This window comes from Dendrobates tinctorius, unplaced genomic scaffold (assembly GCF_039654945.1).
Source record: "Dendrobates tinctorius isolate UK_male_01 unplaced genomic scaffold, ASM3965494v1 ptg000007l, whole genome shotgun sequence".
NCBI lineage: Eukaryota > Metazoa > Chordata > Amphibia > Anura > Dendrobatidae > Dendrobates > Dendrobates tinctorius.
The window spans coordinates 2,255,987-2,283,474 of NW_027361675.1; the positions used below are offsets into that span (position 1 = coordinate 2,255,987).

General features: G+C 44.5%; 1 protein-coding gene across 1 annotated transcript in view; it reads left to right on the forward strand.

Annotated features, from left to right (window-relative positions):
* The window catches only part of RIMS3 (regulating synaptic membrane exocytosis 3), a 206,495-nt gene that overhangs the window by 24,496 nt on the left and 154,511 nt on the right, over nt 1–27,488 (forward strand). The window contains exon 2 of the mRNA XM_073571852.1: nt 12,864–13,096. Coding sequence (XP_073427953.1) covers nt 12,880–13,096 — 217 coding nt within the window. The 5' untranslated portion in view covers nt 12,864–12,879. The remainder of the gene's footprint in view (nt 1–12,863; nt 13,097–27,488) is intronic.

Sequence of the window (27,488 nt, forward strand, 5' to 3'; positions counted from 1 at the left end):
AATAATTAGAAAACCTTGTATCATTTTCCTTACACTTTGCAAATACTAGTTATTTTGTGCTGGTATAGAACATAAAATCCAAATAAAAAATATATAAGTTTGTGGGTGTATCGTGAAAAAATATGTAAACGTTCATGGAGTATGAATACTTTTTCAAGGCACAGTATATTGCTCTTTTGTTAGATGGGAATGTACCCTGTAAGAACCTAAACATTTTTAAAGCTTATTGGAAACTATATGGTTATGTTATCTAATCCACATTTTAATACATCCTGTTGTTTTGTATGGCTTTCATTGAAAAAAAAAAACCATTTAACAAATTTATAGGGTTTCAGTTACTCATAGGAAGCCTAAAAGGATATCATTTTGACCTTTTACTGGGGGTATGCATCAAAAAAAAATTTCAACCTTATATAAAAGAATAGCATACTTGATTTTCCTAGGTATTCATAAAAAAGAAAACTATACCAGCAGTATACTGTTTGTTATATAATGTGGCCCTATGGTTGATATGAGCACTGTATGCCTATACAGTGGCATAAGTCTAATCATTTTGTTGGAGGTATACATTGGGGTAACTAGTAGAGTTGAGCGACTTTTGCTTTTTTAGGGTCGAGTTTCGTTTCATGAAACCCGACTTTTCCAAAAGTTGGGTCGAGCAAAATCGGCCGACTATAGGGAAAAGTCGGGGGTCCAACCGAAACATGAAATCCAATGTAAGTCAATGGGGAATTAAAGTCGGCAGTGAGAGGAGGACAGGAAACACACCTACAGTGCCCATTTGAATGCTAAAAGCATCAATTCTTCTTACTTAAGCTTGTCAACCTTAATTAACTTCATAATACTAGTTACGCACTGAAAAATGGGGGTTAATTGGCTAAAGTTGTGGGGGGGTAGGGCTGGCTCCAGGTTTTCATGTGCCCTGGGCGAAAGAGCGCCCCTTTAACACATACCACAACTCATGATGCTCCGATACGGCAGAGAAATAGCGGTATAGTACAATGAAAAATACTTCACTTTTTACATCTCATGACGAGGCCCATCTATTTCTCCATACAGAATCATTGGTCCCATATAATGTTTGAAACAGTATATGATGAGCTCCACATAATGCTACAGTATATGTTGGTCCCCATGGATGAAGCTCCACTGTCTTATGGGCCCAAATAATGCTCCAAACATAATGGGCCCCATTTCTAATGCTCTAGTGTATAATGGGCCCTGTAAATGCTGCTCCAGTATCTGATGTCCACCTTTGGAGTGTTCCAGTGTATGGTGGGCCCCATCTATCATTCTCCAGAGTATAGTGCTCCCCAAAAATTGCTGTCCCAACATTGAAAACTATGAAATAAGTCTCCTCGCTAGGGAATACTAGTACTAGTCTGGACTAGTCTGGACTCCTCGTCGTCCCCATCTTCCATCTCACTGCACAGTATTTCAACCTTGCAAGTGCTGTGATTCTGAGCAAGCAGGGGGGCCCACTCGTTGGCGACGGCACTGGCACAGGGCCCCTGATAGTACGGTGGTGTGTCTGACGGCGGGTGTGCCGAACCTTTCATCTGCAGCTTCCTCTTTGTCACCGTGTAAGATGGAACTGTATATGGGAAGGGTAACCTGAGTTTCATCAGGGTCAGATTCAGGCCGTGTAGCGTGCGAGGGGAATGTAGTGGTCTGGGTCAATGTACCAGCAGATTCATCGAGCAGTGGCTGGGCATCAGTGCACTTGTGTCGCCCCCAGGAGTACGGTCACCACAGTGGCATTACCTTCCTCCTAGGGAGTGTGATGTCATGCTTGGGAGCAACGAAGGATCTTTCTAGCAGGTTAACTTATTGGGTGGCGTTATTCCCACGAGTCACGACCCTCCAAACAGCGTTCATGAAGGCAAAGTGTTTGTTTTACGTGGGCAGTATGGTTGCAAAGCTGAACCTTAAAGGAATGTCCAGAAGGGCACCACCAGGAGTGGAGCCTACGGCGTAATTTGACTCAACATGGGCAACCTCAACCATCCAGCCACAAAAAAGATGCACACATTGCAAGCTTAATTCCGTTAACGAACGAGACTCCGTCATGCCCCGCGGTCCGAGTCCGGCTTACTAGAGGGACACGCGAGGCTCTGGCACGTGAGATTGGCCAATAACTGGTGTGTCATGCCCTTACATGTCCGTGGCTGCATGTGCGCTACACTGAAAAGGCCAGCGTTTGTCGCTTACAGGTGCAGATAACCCGCTGAACAACGTTAGTGATGGGGATCTGGGATTACAATTATTACCCGCGAACGATGATTTCCCAGTAAGTGCAGGTCAACCGCAGTTCCGGAATTAGGCCTAACCGTCATTCCTGAAAAAATGAAAAACTTACGTGTGCAAACCACAGGTGCTGTAGCTTGCTTAACAGCTCGCCAGCCATTCTCAGGCCCAGTATGGATTACACGTGATTGCACAAAGGTGAGAAAGGGTACCGTATCCCCGGATAACATGTATGGATAGCATAGTGTACACATTCAAAATATATGTGTATAGATCAGGAGGCAGGCTCAAACGGTGTCAGGCCCAGTATGGATTACACGCGATTGCACAAAGGTGAGAAAGGGTACTGTATCCCCGGATAACATGTATGGATAGCATAGTGTACACATTCAAAATATATGTCTATAGATCAGGAGGCAGGCTCAGACGGTGTCAGGCCCAGTATGGATTACACGTGATTGCACAAAGGTGAGAAAGGGTACCGTATCCCCGGATAACATGTATGGATAGCATAGTGTACACATTCAAAATATATGTGTATAGATCAGGAGGCAGGTGTCAGGCCCAGTATGGATTACACGTGATTGCACAAAGGTGAGAAAGGGTACCGTATCCCCGGATAACATGTATGGATAGCATAGTGTACATACACATTCAAAATATATGTCTATAGATCAGGAGGCAGGCTCAGACGGTGTCAGGCCCAGTATGGATTACACGTGATTGCACAAAGGTGAGAAAGGGTACCGTATCCCCGGATAACATGTATGGATAGCATAGTGTACACATTCAAAATATATGTGTATAGATCAGGAGGCAGGTGTCAGGCCCAGTATGGATTACACGTGATTGCACAAAGGTGAGAAAGGGTACCGTATCCCCGGATAACATGTATGGATAGCATAGTGTACACATTCAAAATATATGTCTATAGATCAGGAGGCAGGCTCAGACGGTGTCAGGCCCAGTATGGATTACACGTGATTGCACAAAGGTGAGAAAGGGTACCGTATCCCCGGATAACATGTATGGATAGCATAGTGTACACATTCAAAATATATGTGTATAGATCAGGAGGCAGGTGTCAGGCCCAGTATGGATTACACGTGATTGCACAAAGGTGAGAAAGGGTACCGTATCCCCGGATAACATGTATGGATAGCATAGTGTACACATTCAAAATATATGTCTATAGATCAGGAGGCAGGCTCAGACGGTGTCAGGCCCAGTATGGATTACACGTGATTGCACAAAGGTGAGAAAGGGTACCATATCCCCGGATAACATGTATGGATAGCATAGTGTACACATTCAAAATATATGTGTATAGATCAGGAGGCAGGTGTCAGGCCCAGTATGGATTACACGTGATTGCACAAAGGTGAGAAAGGGTACCGTATCCCCCGGATAACATGTATGGATAGCATAGTGTACACATTCAAAATATATGTCTATAGATCAGGAGGCAGGCTCAGACGGTGTCAGGCCCAGTATGGATTACACGTGATTGCACAAAGGTGAGAAAGGGTACCGTATCCCCGGATAACATATATGGATAGCATAGTGTACACATTCAAAATATATGTCTATAGATCAGGAGGCAGGCTCAGACGGTGTCAGGCCCAGTATGGATTACACGTGATTGCACAAAGGTGATAAAGGGTACCGTATCCCCGGATAACATGTATGGATAGCATAGTGTACACATTCAAAATATATGTCTTTAGATCAGGAGGCAGGCTCAAACGGTGTCAGGCACAGTATGGATTACACGTGATTGCACAAAGGTGAGAAAGAGTACCGTATCCCCGGATAACATGTATGGATAGCATAGTGTACACATTCAAAATATGTCTATAGATCAGGAGGCAGTCTCAGACGGTGTCGGGCCCAGTATGGATTTGACGGCCCAGACTACACAGCGGAGGAGCAGGGAGAGGTAAAGATTGCAAATGCTGGGGCCCTGCCCAAGCAAGGGGGGCCCACTCGTGGGCGTCGGTACTGGCACTTGGCCCCTCATAGTACGGCGGTGTGTCTGACGGCGGGTGTGCACCACCAGCGTCAGAGACTCTTGATTGCACTATGAGGGACCCTGTGCCAGTGCCCGCGCCCAAGAGTCGGCCTACCCACCTGTCCAGGGCAACGGCACTCGCACGATTTCATGCGCTAGGTGGTGACCCCGGCTATGGGGGGGGGGGGGAGGCAGCACAGTTAGGGAGTTTTAGAAAGTGGCATATGTTGATGTTAGACATTCAGCTGATGCAAAAGGCGAAATTGTTCAAGTCCCAGGAAGAGGAGGACCAAAGCAAGCCATTTTTCTGTCACCCTATGTGTCATCAGGGGAATGTGGGACAAAATCCTTGGAAACCCATGCATGGTTCATTTTAATGAAGGTTAGATCATCCACATTTTTGGTTGACAGACGGGTCCTTTTTTCTGTCAGGATTGATCCAGCTGCACTGAAGACTCTTTCCGATAGCACACTTGCAGCTGGGCAAGCGAGCTCCTGTAAGGCATATTGTGCCAATTCAGGCCAGGTGTCCAGTTTAGCGGCCCAATAGTCAAAGGGGAATGACCTGTGCGGGAGAACATCGATATGGGAGGAAAAGTAGTTTGTAACCATAGTTGACAACTGCTGTCTCCTGTCACTTTCCATCAATGCAGTATTACCAGTTGTGTGAGCGGTACTTGAAAAATCAGTCCACAACATTGTCATGAAACCCCTGTCTCCAACGCCACTTCTGCTGTGGGCACCACGAACACCTCTGCCAAGCTGCCCCCGGCCTGTACGGCTCGTGTGAGAACCATCACCGCTGCTGTGTGCTGGGAATGCCTCAACCAACCGGTTTACCAGAGTTGCTTGTTTATTAGCCAATATTAGGTCAAGGTTCTCGTTTGGCATGATGTTTTGTAATTTGCCTTTATAGCGTGGATCCAGGATGCTGGCCAACCAGTAGTCGTCATCGTTCATCATTTTGGCAATGCGGGGGTCCCTTTTTAGGATCTGCAAGGCATAATCTGACATGTGGGCCAATGTTCCCGGTGTCAATGATGCACTGCGAGTGCTGGTTGGAGGAGCACTTTCTGGCAAATCCACATCCCTCCAGTCACGCACAAACCCTGTACCAGACCTTGCCACGCCAACATTTTCACTCGCCCCACAAGATGCATCCTCCTCCCCTAAGTAATCATCCCCATCATCATCCTCCTCATCCTCTTCTTCCTCCACCTCGTCCTTGAGAAGTCCCTGAGCAGACAATGGCTGAATGTCATCAAGGATTCCCTCCTCCTCTTCAACATTGGCTGCAGACGCCTGCTCCTTAAAGTGCGTCAAAGTTTGCACGAGCAGACGCATAAGTGGGATGCTCATGCTTAGGATGGCGTCGTCTGCGCTTACCAGCCGTGTGCATTCCTCAAAACACTGAAGGACTTTACAGAGGTCTTTCAGCTTTGACCACTGCACACCTGTCAACTCCATGTCTGCTCTCAAAGTGCCTGGCCGTGTATCCTCCAACAAATGCATTATGGCCTGCCTCTGTTCGCACAGCCGCTCAACCATATGCAGGGTGGAGTTCCACCTTGTTGCAATGTCGATAATGAGGCGGTGGTTGGGAAGGTGGAGCAATTGCTGCAGCTTCTGCTTACGAATGGAGTGTACAGGCGACCGGCGGATGTGCGCGCACAGTCTTCGCACCTTCTGGAGCAGAGCTGTTAACTCCGGATAATTGTTGAGGAAGCACTGCACCACCAGGTTCAAGGTGTGAGCCAAGCAAGGTATGTGGCTGAGTTTTGAAAGGGCTATGGCTGCCACAAAATTACGGCCGTTATCACTAACTACCTTGCCTGCCTCAAGATGTATACTGCCCAGCCATGACTCAGTTTGTCGCTGAAAGTACTCGGCCAGCACCTCCGCAGAGTGTCTGTCGCCCAAACACATCATCTGCAACACAGCCTGCTGACGCTTTCCACTAGCTGCTCGATAGGGGGACACCTCGTGTGCAACAGTGGCAGCTGCAGATGGAGTGCTCGTACGGCTGCGCTTTCCACCAACCGATAGGGCATCATCTCTAACGAGATTAGTTTGGCAATGTGGGCGTTCAAACCCAGTGTACGCGGATGAGAGACTGAGTACTTTCTTGACCTACTCATAGTGTCTGGGAGGGTGAGCTGGACTTGAGAGCTGCATATGGTGGAACTAGTGGTGGACAGGGCGGACTGAGAGAGGGTTGATGATGGTGATGGAGTTGGTGTTCTTTCTGATGGCCTAGATTCAGTCTTTCGTTGATATAACAGTGGGATTCCCTGACTGCTTTGGCCTTGCAACGACACCTCAACATTTGCTGCTGTGCTAACCGGTGGGCTTACAGTGGGGGAAACAATGTAGCTTTGCTGACTACCTTCTTTGTGATCAGTTGCACATGTGGTACTTGAGGTTTGGTGTTGTGTCCACGCTTGCAAGTGCATGCTGGTTAAATGTCTAAGCATGCAACTGGTATTCAAATTTTTCCCTCGGCTAAAGGTCTTTGCGCACTTCTTACAGATAACCTTGGCCTGATCATGAGGATTTTGTTCAAAAAAGTTACACACTGCACTCTTCCTACTTTGGAAGACATTTTGCGGCCTAGCACGCTGTGCTATTTTGACCGTCTGGACAAGCTGTCCAGCAACTCTTTTGATTTTTGGAACCTGTCTTTGGAGTGCTCCGGGCCTGCCAGATAACAGCTGTTGCGATGTCGATGTCTGCTGTGGATGCTCCTCCTCCTCCTCATCTGAGCTATTGGAAGCAGCACCCTCTTCCCCCAATGGAGGCCAATCTGGGTCAACAACTGGGTCATCCATCACCTCCTCTTCAATGTCACCGTGTATGGTGGTATAGTATGCGGGAAGGGGCACCTGAGTCTCATCAGGGTCAGAATCTGGCTCATTATACTGCGAGGACAATGTAGTGCTCTGACTGAATGTACCAGCAGAATCATCTATCAGTGGCTGTGCATCAGTGCACTCCATGTCAGATTCATCTTGGCCTGGGTAATTCACCATTTCACTTGATAACCCAGGCATGGTATGTGAAAACAGCTCCATGGAGTAATCAGTAGTATGGCCTGCGTCATCCTTCAATCTTGGTTGGGGTGAAGGACACAAGGAAAGGTGTGGTTCATGAACATGACCCTCCAATGACGTCTCAGTGCTTTTATTTTTTACAACTTCAGAAGAGGAGGCAATAGAGCTGGAGGCTGAGTCAGCAATGCAAGCCAAAACTTTTTCCTGATGCTCTGGCTTTAAAAGCGGTTTGCCAACTCCTAGAAAACTAAGCCTTCGAGGCCTTGTGGAGCCAGACGATGACGCAGGCTCAACACCTCCTGCATTCGGTCCTATTTTGCTTTTGCCACTACCATCAGATCCACCACCAACACCATCATTACCAGCTGGCAACCCTCGCCCAATTCCACGGTCTCTTCCACCAGCCTTCCACATTTTTGGTAAAAATGTACACAAAATCCCACAAACTATATAGTAATGTAAAACAAGGTACAAGGTGTATATAGGACAGGGGAGACGTCGAATTTCTGAACACACTTGTGGACACTGTTGGATTGTGTGAGGCCCAGTTAATATCACACCGATATGTCACAGGCTCAATGTCGCAGGTGTGAAAAATGTCACTATAGGACAGGGGAGATGTAGAATTTCTGAACACACTTGTGGACACTGTTGTGTGAGGCCCAGTTAATATCACACCGCTATGTCACAGGCTCAATGTCGCAGGTGTGAAAAATGTCACTATAGGACAGGGGAGATGTAGAATTTCTGAACACACTTGTGGACACTGTTGTGTGAGGCCCAGTTAATATCACACCGCTATGTCACAGGCTCAATGTCGCAGGTGTGAAAAATGTCACTATAGGACAGGGGAGATGTAGAATTTCTGAACACACTTGTGGACACTGTTGTGTGAGGCCCAGTTAATATCACACCGCTATGTCACAGGCTCAATGTCGCAGGTGTGAAAAATGTCACTATAGGACAGGGGAGATGTAGAATTTCTGAACACACTTGTGGACACTGTTGGATTGTGTGAGGCCCAGTGAATATCACACCGCTATGTCACAGGCAGAAATTGTCTAGTGTATGACAAACTACAAGGTGTATATAGAATTGGGCATAATAGGAATCTCCCTAGAGTGTAGGTCTATAAGAACGGAACATGTCCTCGACTTATCCTTACAGAGTGACACACAGATAGCTTCACTGTGGCCGTGATAACAGCCGTTACACGTTACTGAGAGAGGAGCGTGCACGTACACCGCTGTCCGGTGTCCGTAAAATTGTCAAGCTCTGTGTTTTTTTAAGTATACGGACTGACACACGCTGTCTCTTTATAGTTTTGAATGTGATCAAACAGCAAATATACTTAACTGTTTGAAAAGCAGACAAAACTAGAAGGTGTAGGTCTGTAAGAACGGAACATGTCCTCGACTTATTCTTACAGAGTGACACACAGATAGCTTCGCTGTGGCCGTGATAACAGCCGTTACACGGTACTGTGTGAGGAGCGTACACCGCTGTATGGTGTGAAAAAATGCACGCTCAGTACCTCACCAGGACGAAAAAAAAAAAATTTGGACTGCTTTTAAAAAAGCAGTTTGCAGAGCAGTGGGAAAACAGCAATGCAGCTATCAGGAAGCCTTATAAGGCAGCCTAACAACCAACACAGCTGATCCAGCAAAATATACCCTCCACTTGCACTGCACACACAGTGACTGGTGTGTTGTACAGGCAAAATCGCTAGCAGCAGAAGCAGTTTTTGGTGTCTTCTTCCCTGCCTAACGCTCTCCCTACAGAATCAGAAGCAGCAGCTCTCCCTATTCTGAGATCAGCATGAGTAACATGGCCGTCGACGTGCACGCCCTTTTATACCCCCTGTGACGCCCCCCAAAGCAAGCCAATCACTTGCATACCCTTCTCAAAGATGGTGGTGACCCCTGCCTATGTCATCACGTTGCCCACAGTGTCCGTGGATCCCGATTGGCTGAAAAAGGGCGGAAAACAAACTTTTGAAACGCGACTTTGGCGCTAAAGTCGCCGAGCTCGTGGCCGACCTCACCCTAGGGTCGGGTTTCGTTTCATGAAACCCAACTTTATCAAAAGTTGGCGACTTTTGAAATTTTTTGACCCGTTTCGGTCAACTCTAGTAACTAGCATAGAAGACTTGAAAGATGTCTGCAAGGAGCCTGATATAGACAAGTAGAAGTCAATTAGACATCAGATGTCAATACCGTGACCATTAGGCCACTTGTCTTTAGTAGGACATCAAGCAGACATGAAAACACCTATAAGCAGCCAAAGATGAACATATAGATACAACACATAGATTATTTTGTATAATTTATTTGAAAATGACAAGACTGTTCATTGACATCTGCTGTTTGGCAAATAAAATTTTTTGTGTGAGCAAATGAGAGTTTTCCGACTTCAGTGTGTGGTCAGCTCTCCATACCAATCCAGGCACAGACTGCTTATATCCTAGGAGGGACTGTGTTTGCCTTGTCTGGAACAAGAAAATCATAAATATGGAGTGCTAAACATAAAGTAAAAGTAATATATTACATGACATTTTATTCATGCTAACACTTTTTATTAAGCATGTAATAAGGCCTGCAATTTTTTTTTTTACTTAGTGCAGGGTTGACACTGGCTCTAAGAGACTCAACTTAGTATGAAGATTTTTAAGTATACACCAAAACACCAATAGATCAAATATAATAATATACCTGTAGCTATGTACGTTTGTGTTTTCAGAGTGATGTGCAGTGTTAGCTTTCCACCACACATAGCATTTTACATTTAGCCAAAAAAGTTCTACTTTGGTCACATCTGACTACAGCACTTTCAACCTTCTAGCTGTGTCCTCTACATGGTTTTTTGCAAACTGCAAACAGGACTTTTTATGGCTTGCTTTCACTAATAGCTGTCTCATGGACAGATTCCCCCACCTGAGCAATGAGTCTCTGCAGCTCCTCCATAGTTAGAATGGGCCTCTATGCGACTTATCTAATTAATTCTCTCCTTTCTTGGCATGTCAGTTTAGGTGGATGGCCATGTTTTGGTAGGTTTGTAGTTGTGCCATACTCCTTCCTTTTTTGGATGATGGATTGAACAGTGTTCTGTGAGAAGTTCAGAGCTTGTACTATCTTTTTATATCTTAACCCTGGCTTACTCCTTTCCTCAATTTTATCCCTGACCTGTCTGGTGTGTTCCTTTTTTTTCATGAAGCTGTTTAAGGCCTAATTTCTCAAACAGACCTCTGAGACCTTTACAAAACAGCTATAGTTATACTGAGAGCAAATGACACACAGATGGACTCAATTTAATAATTATGTGACTTCTGGGGGCAATTGGTCACTCAAGTTTTTATTTAGGGATATCAGACTACAAATCAGAATACAAATGCAAGTCAAAATTTTCAGATTTATACATTTAAAATAATTAGAAAACCATATATCATGGCAAGAATATTATCAAGTATGTATCATAGGATATTAGACATACAAAGATTGGCTAATAGCATATACGTGCCCAATAATCAACAATTAAAGGGATATTCAAATAAGAACACTTTGTCACCTATCCATAAGATATTTCAGAATTTTAGATTAGGGCCATAACCCAACCCAACCAATTCCAGTAATGGGGACATTTTTTCCCCTGTTTCAACGAAGCATTGACCGTGCATGGCAACTCTCACTCCATTCATTCTGTATGGAACAGCATTGCAGTTAAAGCAGTAGCAATATAGAAAATAATTAATACAGCTATTATAATATATGAAGAAAAAAGCCTATTTTTATGTACACATACCTGTTTCATGTCCGACTTGCATCCACTGTACTGTCTGCTATACGTTTTGTTCATTTGAATGTTTTCTGATTTTCTTCTGATTATTCATGCAGAAATGATGAGAGATGCAACAAATCATCATAATTAAATATACTTTATTTAGTATATCATTAAGATGATCTATTGCCAAGCATAGAACAGATAATTCATACTTTTGTCCAGAGCAGTCAGATATGAATAATGCATGACAGCACGCAAATAACACTGACAGAAACAGCTCCATTTTCCTCTTTTATGGCAATATGTATGTGTTAGACTTGATTCCTCCTAGATGGATACAGATGATTTGGAAATTAGCCCCATACACTTGCAGCGGTGGCTATCGATAGATAAAGATCTCGCTGATTTCATGCAGAACAAAACATCTTTCATTGCAATACGTGCTATATTTTTACGTCATGATACCATAAAAGGTGCATTTACACTGGATGAATTTTGTGATCAAGCAGTCCTAGGAATGTTCGTTTCACGATAATTGGTCAGTGTAAACCGGCTGTCAACCATCCGACAAACAAGCGAAACACTTGTTTGTCTGGAGAAACGATTTTCAAGCTCAGTCAAAAGCTATCATTCTCAGCAGCATATTTGCACAAAATAACGTATTACCGATCGTCATGTGCGCATAGAATGCAGTTGACCTGCCTAAACAGGCTGGTATATGTCGAACATATAACTGAACGGCGGTCTTGTATTGGCTGTCACTAAACATTGTAAACGAGTGCTAAGACTTCAGGCTTGTTTACACTGACTAATGGCGGGCGTTAATCGACCACCAATTGGTTACATGTTTGTAGTTGGACGATTGTTTAACATTTACTTACGGTATATAGGCTGATCATAGCTCCACACTCGCAGAGCAAGAAGTAATGGATTGTTCGGTGCGAATAGACTGTCATTGATATCTTTAGCACAGGTCCTGTTTACCATAGATAGTGTGCTGCCGAGAACAATGATGCTTGCTTAACAATCACTTCACCTGACAAAAGAGATCATTCGTTGGGTAGTTAACAGTTTGCTTAAAGCAAATCTGTCACCACTGCCTTTCAGGGCTTATCTACAGCATTCTATAATAAGTTTTATTGTACTCACCCGGTGGGGGGGTCCAGACTGATGGGTGTCGTAGGTCTGGGTCAGCGCCTCCCATCTTGCGATGCTGCTCTCCTGCTTGCTTCATTGCTTCCCGGCATCACACTCCTGCACAGGCGTACTTATCTGCCAAGGTGCTGGGCCTCTGACCTTTCCTGATGCCTGCACACTGCAGTACTTTGCTCTGCCATCAACAGGGTAGATAAGTACGCTTGCGCAAGAGCGCGATGTCAGGGAGCGATGAAGAAACAGGAGGGCGGCTTCGCAAGAAGACGGGATGCGCCAGACCCGGACCTGCGACAACCATCGGACCAGACGGCACCAGACCGCCCCCCCCGGTAAGTATAATAAAACTTATTTTTCTTCACTTGCAGGTCGGATCGGGGGTTTCTATAATGCTGTAGGATAAACCCTGAAAAGCAGTGGCCGCATCTTATAGCGGCCAAAACAGGTGACTGTTTCCCTTTAAACTGTCTGATTATAGTGAAACAATTATTTCTAGGGACGCTCGTTCACAATAATTAACCAATGTAAATGCACTCTCATTCTCCATGTTACAGGAACAAGTGTTATTTTGTAGGCAAATAAGAATTTAATCCTAATCTTATTTTTTGCTTTCCTCATATGTGAAGATCTTCCCTCCCCAAGATGTTCAACGGGGAGGCTAGTTCCTCGTCCAGAAATGTCATCCGCAGCTCCAGCATTAGCGGAGAAATGTACAACCTAGAGAAGGGTACGTCAGTATCCTCAGATGCAGCTGGTGGCACAACAACAAAGAAAAGGAGGTCAAGTCTTGGAGCTAAAATGGTGGCTATCGTTGGGCTGTCTCAGTGGAGTAAGAGCACCATGCAATTGAACCAGCCTGGTGAGTTTTCTTTAAATGTGTTACGTTTATAATATGAATTATGAGACCCTGTACAATACAGAACAAATGTGCTAATAGATCACTGGAATTACTGAGTTTCTATTTGCTTTTCATTTTAATTAAACTTATATTTAAGCTGCATTTTACCATTTCTTTACTGGGATATTGCACACAAAAATAGTAGTTGAGTAGTGTTGTTAATACATTAACGCATTATGATCTGAGACAGAATTCCAAACTGAACTGTAATTCAGAGCTGCATTCACAATGGATAATCCGTGATTAAGACCGTGTAGATTGAAACATGTAGGATTTTCCTTGCACTGGGATTGCCCATATCTGCATATCTATGCTTTTTAATATGATGATCAAATAATTTAAGTTTTAAGAATCATATTTCCTGTGGTCGCTGGAGACAACTTTTCTTGTACATTTGATATCCTATTTGCTGGTTCACCGGTTGTCCTATCTTCCAGCACTTTTGATAGGCACTAACCAATTTGTATCAGAAATACCCCATAAAACCAGCGACTTCGGAACCGCTTTTAGCGAGTCATCTAGCCATCACAATTTGACCTTTGTCAAAGACTCTCATGAACATCGGTCATGAGAATAGGTCCTAAGTTCAAGAACTGACTGTTTAATTGCTGCCTGATATAGCCCACCTCTGACAGATATTATTGTATTGAGATAATGATTACACATCAGAAATTATAGATTGGCTGACGTGTTACAAATTGATTTAGAAACTTGCACCTCCTAAAAAAGTCTCAAATTTATTGGTCTTGAATTTCCCTTTAAAGCTAAGTGCACATGTACCGGAACTCTCGCGGAAAGTACCGCGAGAATTCCGGAATTCCAGTCCGCGGGAAAATCGCATTTTAAATTCCCGCGATTTTCCCATGGAAAAACTAGCATTTTGCAAGCGTATTTAGCTTGAATGACCGCGAGACTTCGCGACCCCGCGAGATCGGACGCCATCGCGGGCATTTTCGCAAAGGATTACTGGGAACGGGAGCATGGAGAGAGGCGGGAAGACTGCCCGGGACGCCGGAGGGTGAGAATAACAATATTTTTTATTTTTTATTCTATTTTTTACAGGGATATGGTACCCAAAGCCCGGAGGACAGTCTCCTCTCCTCCGGACCGTGGGTACCATCCGCAAATGTTCTGCTTACTTTCCGCATGGTGTGCACAGCCACATGCGGGAAGGAAGCGGAACAATGCATTCCTATGGGTGCGGGATCGCCGCGATTCCGCAAAATAATGAGCATGCTGCGTTTTTTACCGCGAAGCGATTCCGCCGCGGTAAAAACCGCAGCATTAGCACAGCATTGCGGAATCCCATAGGAATGCATGGGATGCTTATTTTTCGCGTTTTCGCGGCAAAATCGCGCGGTTAAAACTGCCGCGGAAACGCGAAAAAAACGCCACGTGTGAACTCAGCCTAAATCTCTGCATTTAAACTGATCAACCAACTATGCTATAGTCAGGAACTTTTGTCCTACTTGTGCAGATGTACATGAACATTTACCTTGTCACAAAAGAAGACTGATATTTATGCTGTCCTTCCACTTTAAAACAGGTGTCATGACTTGGGTATGGGTGATCCCTTCTCTACTCTGAAAGCAGATGTTAGGAGAAAGCGGGATGCCCGATCCCTTGTTCCCTTGGATGATTATCTACTTTTAGGGAGTGCATTCAGAATGTCACCATTTTTATAATTTCCAGTTCTGGTAGTCAGGGACAAATCAGGACTTTAATTCAGCCCTGGCATTTCAAAGTACACAGACCCACTCACTGTGATTTCCCTCTAGGAAAGTTTGATTTCTCTTGAAGGGAGAAAAAGTCATGTGTAGTAGAGAACTCCATGATCACTGTTACACGCAGTGAAAACACAAACTAGCACATGCAGTTAAACTGTCACTTTTTTTCCATCTGTGCATGAATCACTAGTAACATGCCACAGGTTCAACATTTCACAGTAAGAGACTAGTCATTTCAGAAAATGTATTTCACGTCAGTGCTGGATTCACAGCCACACAGCTCAGTACTGCTGCATAATGTCATCCATGCTGCTAATGCTTTTGTCTCTGTGTTAAAGAGAAAGAAAAGCAAGAATCCATCTCTCATTGAGTACTGTGTAAAGGATATATCATAGCAACTTTTCTCCACCCACTAGGTCAAAGAGAACTGAAAGCTATAGAGAGAGTCTGCAGAGCATAAATCTGGTGAAAAATGTAGGATATAAGAAATATAATGAACAGAGATTGTGTTTTTACTCATGTACATACACATAGCATCTAATTGACAAATGCTAACTAAAATGACAGGTACACTTTAACCCTTTCAACTCTTTTCCATTTTCATTTTTTCCTCCCCTTCTTCCAAGTGCCATAACTCTTTTTATTTTTCCATCAATATTGCCGTATGATAGCTTGTTCTTTGCAGGGCGAATTGTCCTGTTGAATGACACCATTTGATTTTGCCACATAGTGTAATGGAAAACAGGAAATAAATTCTAAGTGCTGTGAAATTGCGAAAAAAGTGCAATTCCACAGTTTCCTTTTTTTTTTTTTTATTTACCATGTTCGCTATAAGGTATAACTGATCTGTTATTATGATTCCCCAGGTCAGTCCGAGTAGGAAGCTAACAAACATCTATAGGTTCTTTTTCGTTTAACCCCTTCACGACCAATGACGCCACATAGGCGTCTTGAAAACTGGTACCAATCTGACCAGTGACACCTATGTGGCGTCATGACTTTAAAGCCCCCCTGCGGGTCGGGTGACCTAGGTCACTGAAAGGTCACCCGACCCGCAGATACAGGGGGCTTTGTACTTCATCACGGGGGGCGTGGCTTCGCCCCCACGTGGCTACGATCGCTCTGATTGGCTGTTAAAAGTGAAACAGCCAATCAGAGCGATAGTAATATTTCATCAATGAAAATTGATGAAATATTACAATCCAGCCATGTCCGACGCTGCTGTAGCATCGGACATGGCTGGTGACACTGATCTGACCCCCCCCACTGTTAACGGGGGCGATCTGCCCCCCGCCATCCCATTCTGCCCAGCCTCACCCATTTCGGTGGAACTGGGTGAAATTGGCGTAAAAATGCCAAAAGTTGCAACATTTTTGTGTAACTGAATTGTGCCTATATTTTGTGACTTTTCAAAACAATTAAACAATTTACACTAAAACTCTAACAAAATTGCTTTGATGAATCGGTGCCACACTCTTTTCAAAATCCTGCATAAGGGATAATTAGTTGATTCATTTCATTTTAAAATGGAAAACATATGTATGGATAAGACTAAAGGACTCCATCCACTTTGGACTAATGTCAGCTGAAACCGCGAATGTTGGCGGTCTAACTTGTATAGGAGTCTTCTAAAGGTACTGTCACACTTAGCGATGCACCAGCGATCCCGACCAGCGATATGACGTGGTCAGGATCGCTGGTGCATCGCTAAGTGGTCGCTAATGAGCTGCCACACAGGCAGATCTCACCAGCGACATCGCTGGGGACGGGGATCGCTACTTACCTGTCAGAGGCGGCGATCCTGCGTCCTCCCGCCCGGCTCCACGCGTCGCTCGTCGTCACAGCAGGAAGCGCCGCAGGAAGCAGACGACGAGAAACAGTCCAGCCTGAGTTGTAGGTAAGTATCACACACAGCGATATCGCTAGCAGTATCGCTATAACGTCACAAGTTATAGCTATATTGCTAGCGATATCGCTTTGTGTGACATGCCCTTAACTCTCTCCCAACAGATGTATGTTGTGAAAGATAGATATCCAGCATGTCTGAATTCAGAATGATGATCCTTTTGTTCTCCCGAAGATAAGATACTGCCAGAGGAGTGGCAGTGGCTTTCCCATAGAGAATAAAGAAGTGCTCATTCTGCTGTAAGGAGGAGTCATGAGAGATAGCTGCTGGCTAAATGACTGGCTGAATCATCTTTTGGCCATCTGCTACCTAATTGTGTATTGGGCCCCTTGCCAAGAGAACTAGGTGAAACAATCTTTATACCCTATTAGGCCTCATAAACACGTCCGTGTTGCATGTATGTGTTGTATCCGTGTTTTTCACGGATACTAGTACCCATTATAATCTATGCTGCTGTTCACATGTCTGTGCTTTTCACGGACCGTGTGTCTGTGTAAAATACACAGAGTCGTGTCCTTTTTTTTCCGGCAGCGCTGATAACAAGGGCCAAGACAAGTTTATGGGTCCATGTAGGGGCGTAACTACCGAGGTGGCAGGGGTCGCAGCTGCGACGGGGCCCCGGAGTGATCAGGGGCTCGCCCAGTCCAGCAAAGATGCAGCCGGCTTCATGTGGGACCTGGGCTTCCATTACGTCCTGCGCCCCCTCCTCCAGCATGGACTCAGTTATTCCTCACCCTGAGCTCTGCACTCCACCCTCCAGTGTCTCAGGTGATGAACAATGAGTCCTGCTGCCATCAATCTCAGTCACCGGTCACATGGAACTCTGTGACTACAGAGTGCAGGGGGAAGGCACGCATTCAGGAGCGCAGGATGGCTGCTCTGTGCGCATGGGACCTGTGATGAGATCACAGGAGGGGAGGCCTCAGTGTGTGCAGGACTGTGCTGTGTTGGTCGTCATGGATGAGGGTAAGTTTATGTGTGGGGTCATGAGGGGTTTACAGTGTGGATGTAGCAGAGCTGTGTGTGTATGAGGTGTACGGAGCAGAACCGTGTGTGTACAAGGTGTACGGAGCGGAGCCGTGTGTGTACGAGGTGTACGGAGAAGAGCCGTGTGTGCAAGGTGTACGAAGCGGAGCCGCGCATGTATATGGTGTGCGGAGCCACTTGTGTACGAGGTGTGCGGAACAGAGCCGTGCGTGTACGAGGTGTACGGAGCGGAGATGTGCGTGTATTTTGGCATGGGGGGTACCATTTGAAAGTTCGCATCGGGGCCCATAACTTTGTAGTTACGCCACTGGGTCCATGAAAAGCATGTACAGTACATGGATGACATCCATGTGTCATCTGTGTGCTGTCTGTTTAACATTGCAAAGATAGGAGAAGCTTTGTAATTTATTTATTTCTTTATCCATCCGTGATGGTAAAAATGGACACATGGATGACACTGGTACCATATTTGCGCGTGCTCACTTAACCATTGACTTGTGAATGAGCTATAACAGACAGATTAGAGGGGAAGGCTCCTGCTGAAAACAGTTGTCTTACATTCTGACACAGGACCATGTGGAGATGGTAGTGGGGATGATGATTGATCTCCTCTGATACATTGAGAAGATTTATTTTATAAAAAAATTAAAAGGAATCTGTCACCCCCTTGAATGTACCTAACCTAGTAATGTGGGCATACAGGTTCTAAAAGACTTAAAATTGTCACACCTGTATGCCTCATACAGTATATGTGGTCTTGTGCAAAAATCAGCTTTTAATCCTTTATATTAATGCGTTCTTCTAAGCTCTGGGGCGTGCGATGCCTGGAAGAAACCTCTGCCTCTGGTGTTCATTAGCATACCTGTCGCCTCCCGTCAGAGTCACAGTGCCCCGTGATGTCTAGTGGTTGTCCTTCGCCTGCGCCCTGCAATTGCGATATTCCACTTTACTTTTCCGCCCTTCTATGGACATTGGTTTCTTGTTTCTTCTGTGCAGGCGCCGACAGGAGGCGACAGGTACGCTAATGAAGACTGGAGGCAGAGTTTTCTTCCAGGCCCATAATAAAAGGTTAGGTATATCCAAGGGGGTGACAGATTCTCTTTAAGTTTAAATTGCAATGTAAGACAAAATAGGATAAACAGGGACTATTAGTCAATTTTGTATGTTTACTGTTGCTTCAGGATGCAACTATCTAATGAAAAATATCTTTATTCACCTCCCGATCCTCCACCGATGTCAGTGCTACGTCTCCCTCTGCAGCCAATCAGTGGCCGACGTTCAGTCTAACAGAATTCTGAAAGGCTTTGGCTGTCATATGACATATTAATGTGGCGGGAAATACAGCGCAGACATCAGAGGAGCAGCACTAGTCTGGGATGTGAATATAAGATTTTATGTTTTGCGTTGGGGTAGCACTCTAGCAGTTTAGAAGGAGTTATCCAGCAGTGGACAACTTATTGAAATCATAGATTCAAAGCTAAGGTGACAAACACATGTAAATGGCATCGCACTCTGACGAGATCTGTACTTGGTTCATGGACCTTTTGACATTTCTTCTTATCTCTGTATTTTTTGAGCTTTTTCAACATGTTATCTCATTTCTCTTTTATTGTGATGTGATTATCCTATCGGGAAAGCCACCTTTCATGCAGAGCTAACTACTCCTGTTGTCAGTTATATCTGTGCAAAGCTGTCATTAGATTGACAGTGCAGATACCTCCTTGCGAGTTGATATGGCTTTTCCATAGCCGCCACAATCAGCTCAGGCTCAGGCTCAGTACATGCCCGGATAGCTTCAACAAAGGGATTAGAGACGTGCCAGTGGGAACTATACATTGTTCTTTTTTTGCAGAACTGTTATTTGTATAAAAACTTGAGATCGTTGGCTCAGAAAAAGCAAATACCATAGATTCTATATGAGACAGTGGTTACTTATTTCATCTCCATATGTTTTTCCCCTCTAAAGAAAAAATGAAAATACTGCATAGAAGCACTAGATAGAGGAACACGGTCTGGAAGTCTGCAGGCTAGAAAAGCGGGCTATACAAGTATTCTTCTTCATCTAAATTATCTTTGCATCTTAGAGTACCCATCATCACAGTTGGATTTTTCCTAATGAGATTCAAGCTTCAAGGCAACGCTTTCTGTCACTTGAGGGATAACAGAGCAGAATGTATTGAAAAAGGATTGTATAGTATTACACAATGCAAACAGCTTCTTTATGGGACTATTCTGTTATCCAGACGCTGCAGAAGCGATGAGAAAATTACTCTATAATCACTGTGATATAGAGGAACTTGCATTATCTGGGTTACTCACACCTTCTTCAGAAGTTAATATGTGGGTGTACAGTAAGGATATACCAATGTAGAACTCTTTAGTGCCGAATGTTTGCATAGCTGTGTTACCATAATTACATATCTCGTTATCTGTCCTTATATATATTTCTATATCTGTATGGTTAAGGTTTGGTTTTGTTCTATCAGAGAATATGGGAAGCAAGATGTGCCACAGTCCGCGCTGCTGAATCCACAAAATCACCTGGGATGCAAGATGTAGTAACAAAGTACTGCTTTATTCCTTCCTACGCGTTTCGGCGCCCTTCCTGGCACCTTCCTCAGGATCCCTGAGGAAGGTGCCAGGAAGGGCGCCGAAACGCGTAGGAAGGAATAAAGCAGTACTTTGTTACTACATCTTGCATCCCAGGTGATTTTGTGGATTCAGCAGCGCGGACTGTGGCACATCTTGCTTCCCATATTCTCTGGCAGTTTTTCCACTTTGGAGTGGTCGGTGGAGGTCCTGCAGCAGCTGATACTGTGTTATGTCTTCAAGCCAGTTGTGGGTCACACAACCGGAATAGGTGAGTGGAACTGCATTACACCACTCACATCGTAGTGTCACTAGTGATAGGGCACTATTGCACCTCTTGTTCCCCCACCCTTTTTGTATTGGTTTTGTTCTATAACCTTTGCTGTAATATCACACATCTATATGACGCCCTACAGATGGCAGTGACGTGTAATGGACTAAGTACGTTGTGGTTTTCTTTGGTTTGACAGCAAGAACAGTGTTGCTTTCTTGTTACGTAGTTAATATGGTTGAAAAAAGACAAATGTCCATCATGTTCATTCCAGGAGGGATGGGAAATAAGAGGTAAGGCATACGTATATATAGCGTATATATACACAGTATAAAACCATAATCCATTCTTCTCCAAAAGAGCTAATCTTTTCTTCCTGATCCCAATTGTCAACATATGGTAATTATTTATGATATTGTCATCCAAGCCTTTATGAAACCATCATGACCAGCTCCTGAGGTAGACTATTCTACAGGTTAATAGTTCTCTTGTAGAGATGGCTTGTGTCCTCTGGAGAATGAATCTATCTTTCTCCATGTGAAGAGAGTGTCCCCATGTTTTTTTTCATGAAACAGCCTTTGACCGTACTTTTTTGTACTTAATCATCTCCCCCCCCATAGACATCTCTTCTCAAGAATAAATAAATAAATGTAATTCTTTTAGTCTTTCCTCATACAGTTGTGGCCAAAAGTATTGACACCCCTTCAATTCTGTCAGATAATACTCAGTTTCTTCCTGAAAATGATTGCAAACACAAATTCTTTGGTATTATCTTCATTTAATTTGTCTTAAATGAAAAAACACAAAAAGAATTGTCCTAAAGCCAAACTGGATATAATTCCACACCAAACATAAAAAGAGGGTGGACAAAAGTATTGGCACTGTTCGAAAAATCATGTGATGCTTCTCTAATTTGTGTAATTAACAGCACCTGTAACTTACCTGTGGCACCTAAAGGCCCTTTTACATTTAGCGATGCACCAGCGATCCAACCAGCGATCCGACCCGGTCAGGATCGCTGGTGCATCGCTAAATGATCGCTAGTGAGCTTTCATACAGAAAGACCTCACAGCGATGCAGCAGCGACGCAGCGCACGATACTTACCATTCACACACAGCGATCCTGCGTCCTCCCGCCCGCCTCCACGCGTCGCTGGACGTCACAGCAGGAAGCCCAGCAGGAAGCGCCCGACGAGAAATGGAGCCGGACATTCTCGCGCGATCAGCGATGGACAGCGGGGGAGCCGGTCGCTGGTAAGTATCACACATAGCGATATCGCTAGCAATATCGCTATAACGTCACAAAACCAGTGACGTTTTAGCGATATTGCTAGCGATATCGCTTAGTGTAAAACCCACTTAACAGGTGTTGGCAAAAACTAAATCACACTTGCAGCCAGTTGACATGGATTAAAGTTGACTCAACCTCTGTCCTGTGTCCTTGTGTGTACCACATTGAGCATGGAGAAAAGAAAGAAGACCAAAGAACTGTCTGAGGACTCGGGAAACCAAATTGTGAGGAAGCATGAGCAATCTCAAGGCTACAAGTCCATCTCCAAAGACCTGAATGTTCCTGTGTCTACCGTGCGCAGTGTCATCAAGAAGTTTAAAGCCCATGGCACTGTGGCTAACCTTGCTAGATGTGGACGGAAAAGAAAAATTGACAAGAGATTTCAAAGCAAGATTGTGCGGATGTTGGATAAAGAACCTCGACAAGCATCCAAACAAGTTCAAGCTGCCCTGCAGTCCGAGGGTACGACAGTGTCAACCCGTACTATCCGTCGGCATCTGAATGAAAAGGGACTGTATGGTAGGAGACCCAGGAAGACCCCACTTCTTACCCCGAGACATAAAAATGCCAGGCTGGAGTTTGCCAAAACTTACCTGAAAAAGCCTAAAACGTTTTGGAAGAATGTTCTCTGGTCACATGAGACAAAATTAGAGCTTTTTGGGCAAAGGCATCAACATAGAGTTTACAGGAGAAAAAAAGAGGCATTCAAAGAAAAAATACACGGTCCCTACAGTCAAACATGGCGGAGGTTCCCTGATGTTTTGGGGTTGCTTTGCTGCCTCTGGCACTGGACTGCTTGACCGTGTCCATGGCATTATGAAGTCTGAAGACTACCAACAAATTTTGCAGCATAATGTAGGGCCCAGTGTGAGAAAGCTGGGTCTCCCTCAGAGGTCATGGGTCTTCCAGCAGGACAATGACCCAAAACACACTTCAAAAAGCACTAGAAAATGGTTTGAGAGAAAGCACTGGAGACTTCTAAGGTGGCCAGCAATGAGTTCAGACCTGAATCCCATAGAACACCTGTGGAGAGATCTAAAAATGGCAGTTTGGAGAAGGCACCCTTCAAATATCAGGGACCTGGAGCAGTTTGCCAAAGAAGAATGGTCTAAAATTCCAGCTGAGCATTGTAAGAAACTCATTGATGGTTACCGGAGGCGATTGGTCGCAGTTATTTTGGCTAAAGGTTGTGCAACCAAGTATAAGGCTGAGGGTGCCAATACTTTTGTCTGGCCCATTTTTGGAGTTTTGTGTGAAATGATCAATGTTTTGCTTCATTCTCTTTTGTGTTTTTTCATTTAAGACAAATTAAATGAAGATAATAATACCAAAGAATTTGTGATTGCAATCATTTTCAGGAAGAAACTGAGAATTATCTGACAGAATTGCAGGGGTGACAATACTTTTGGCCACAATTGTAACTATGATCCTCCATGCCCCTTACCAGTTTTGTAGCTCCTCATTATGTCTGTTCTAACTCCAGAGGATCCTTTCTGTGGACTGTTGACCAGAACTGAACTGCATATTCCAGATGAGTTTTCATTAAAGGGGTATTCCCATCTCCAAGATCCTATCACAATATGTAGTAAGTGTCATAATAATAATAACAACAAATACCTGCAATTATAAATGCAGCTATGTTAATTACTCCATGTGCAGGGCATTGTTGTAGCTTAGGTATCCATCGTTACGACCACTTACAGCTAACTAATTGTCACTATATGAGTGGTCGTAACAATGGAGATACCTAAGCTGTGAACATGGAGTAAGCGACATAGCGAATCAGAAGAACTATACTACAGTTCAAATAGGAGGTATTGGATAATATTATTATTACTAGATTATGGCCCGATGCTATCGCATCGGGAGGATGCGATAGCATCACACCTCTTGCCATGTTAACCCTCAACACACCCACTCATCTCACCTTTCACCATCTCCACTCACTCTTTCACTCCACATACGACCCCTTCTCTCACTCCATCTCTCATACTCACGCCGTCATCGCCGCTGCTCCACGATCCCCGACATCTTCTTCCGCTGGCGCCATCCTGGATCCAGACGTTGTCCACGCCAGCGACATGTTCTTGCGGCGACGCCATCTTGAGTATCGTGAAATCCCGCGATAGTCAAGATGGCGTCGCCGCAAGAACATGTCGCCGGCGTGGACGACGTCGGGATCCAAAATGGCGTCGGCGAAATCTCGCGAGTTTTCGCCGACGCCATTTTGGATCCCGACGTCGTCCTCGCCGGCGACATGCTCTTGCGGCGACGCCATCTTGAGTATCGCGGGATTTCGCCGATCCAAAATAGCGTCGCCGCAAGAACATGTCGCCGGCGTGGAGGACGTCTGGATCCAGGATGGCGCCGGCGGAAGAAGATGTCGGGGATCGTGGATCAGCGGCGATGACGGCGTGAGTATGAGAGACGGAGTGAGAGAAAGGGTCGTATGTGGAGTGAAAGAGTGAGTGGAGATGGTGAAAGGTGAGAGGAGTGTGTGTGTTGAGGGTTAACATGGAAAGAGGTGTGCGGTGACGTCACCGGTTACAACTGGACGGAAGTTGTTACAACCGGAAGCTGCTTAGGGCATTTATAATTATAGATTATTACACCTACTACATATTTGGATTTAAATCGTGGGGTTGGGAATACCCCTTTAAAGGGATTGTCCACTACTCGGACATCACTTATCAGAGTCAGAGAGCAGTAGTGGATCTCAGTTCTTCCAGATGTCCTTTTTGTCCGAACGAAGTGAGAATGAAAGGGTGCATTAGTGGCCACTAATTGGTTGCAAGACTCATATGGCATAACACCATGCGAACACTGAGAGACTCAGCGCCAACAGCACAGTAGCATCGCTCACACCGACACCGAAGGCGAGTACAGGCTGTTATTCTTTCAGGTGAATGAATATGGTGATTGAGTAAGGATTATCTGAGTAGTAGATATTACCTTGAAGGTTTTATAAAGTGTTAGTATTACCTGTCCTGTGAGTTTATACCTCTTTTATACCATAGCAATATCCTGCTGTCCTTAGAAGCTGCTGATTGACGTTGCGTGCTAGTGTTTAGTCTTTGATCTTTAGGTACACCCAGATCCTTCTCTTCAAGTGACTTGCTCTCATAAGTAACAGATAAAGGCATTCATAATGGAAAAAGAAAACACAATTGTGAACTTAGTCTATGGGCTCATGCACATGGCTGTATTATTGGTCCGAATACTGTTCAACAAAACTTTGTATCTCATTCAGACCAATGTTATTTTATAGGGCCGTGCACATGTCCACCTGTTGCATTGATCTCTCTATGTAGTCTGTTTTTTGAAAAAGAGTTCAGTATGAACTTTAAAGGCGTAAGAACGCTACTATTAAATACTACCACATCATGAAACAACTACTTTTCCAGCAGCAACGTAGTGTCATGGGAAGCCTAGGTAACTTTAGGCTGAAACCCCGGGGCCCCTGCGGTGTCCCTCAGACTAGGGGAAACCCTGTCTGTCCCTCAACCCAGGGTTTACACTGAAGGTGTGCCTGCCTGGGCCTCCACCCTGTCCTTGTCTCCTGTCCAGCCCTAAGCTGAACCCACCACCCTCCACCCAGTGAGGAGACCAAACACCAGACCCCACAAATAAGTATGGACAGGGATAACGGAAATACACCACACCGCGTACATACAGGGGAATACAGTAATGTGCAAGGGCAACCAAATTATACAACACAGGGAGGCAAAATGGCAACAATGGAATATACTACACCAGCAACCGTATGCTGCTTAGACCACCACTCCAGACCGGTATCGCTTAGCACAAGGCAAGAGCTATAGTCGGCGACGCCCATTGTCACACAGGGCAATTTAAAGACAGAGGGCGTGGCTAAGCCCTCAGCCAGATTGACAACCTGTTAACCCAATCCAAGCCAGATCAGAAGACCAACCAGCGCCGCTGAGAACCATGTGGTAGGATGGGGTATTACCGCTGTCTGCCGGACACCCTGGTGCGAACAGTGTCCGACATGACACGTAGCCAACCAGAAAGTTCCATCTCAGTTTAAACCTCAATATATTTGCAGTTGAAGATTTTCTTTTATCCGTGGACGTGATTTCAGCAGCTGCAGGGCCAGCTCCAGGTTTTCGTGGGCCCTTGGCTAAAGAGTCTCAGAGGGTCCCTTTAACACATATCACGATTCATGATGCACAGATATAACAGAGAAATATAGGTATAGTACAATGCCAAAGTTTTTACTTCTTACATGACATGGGTGATATCTATTGTAAATTCTACAGTGGGTCAGAAGCCGTAAAGTATAGTCCTCCATACAGTATTGTGGGCACCACATAGTGCTCCATACAGAATTATAAGCCCCATATATTTCGCCATACAGTATTATGGGCACCACATAGTGCTTCATACAGAATAATGAGCCCCATATATTGCTCCATACAGTATTATTGGCACCACATAGTGCTCCACACAGAATAATGAGCCCAAAATATTGCTCCATACAGTATTATGTGGTTCTCCATACAGAATAATGAGCCCCATATAGTCCTCCATACAGTATTATGGGCACCACATAGTGCTCCTTACAGAATAATGAGCCCCATATATTTCTCCATACAGAATAATGAGCCCCATATAGTCCTCCATACAGTATTATGGGCACCACATAGTGCTCCTTACAGAATAATGAGCCCCATATATTTCTCCATACAGAATAATGGACCCCATATGATGCTTTATACAGTATAATGAGCCCCATATATTGCACCATACAGTATAATGGGCCCCATATAATGCTCCATACAGAATAATGAGTCCCATATAGTCCTCCAAACAGTATTATGGGCACCACATAGTGCTCACTACGGAATAATGAGCCCCATATATTGCTCCATACTAAATAATGGACTCCATATAATGCTCCAAACAGTATAATGAGCCTCATATATTGCTCCATACAGAATAATGAGCCCCATTTATGGCTCCAAACAGTATATAATAGTCCCCTTATATTGCTTCATACAGTATAATGAGCCACATATATTGCACCATACATTATCATGGGCCCCATATAGTGCTCCATAAATAATTATGAGCCCCATATAATGCGCCATACAGTATATAATGTGCCCCATATAATGCTCCAGACAGAATGGGCTCTGTACAATGCTCCAGTATATGATGGGCCCCATATATTGCTCCATATATGAGTCCCATATAATGTTCCATACAATATAGGATGGACCCTATACAGTATGATGAGACCCATATGATGCTCCATATATATTGGGCCCCTTATGATACTTAAGTGTATGATGGTCCCCATATATGATGCGTCAGTATATGATGGGCCCTGTATATGATGCTACAGTGTATGATGGGTCGTATACATGATGCTCCAGTGTATGATGGGCCCATATAATGCTCAGTATATAATGGGACCCATATATGATGCTCCAGTGTGTGATGGGCCAATATAATTCTCTCTATATAATGGGTCCCATATATGATGCTCCAGTGTATAATGGGCCCCATATATAATGCTCCAATGTAAAATGGGTCCCATATGTAATGCTCTAGTGTAT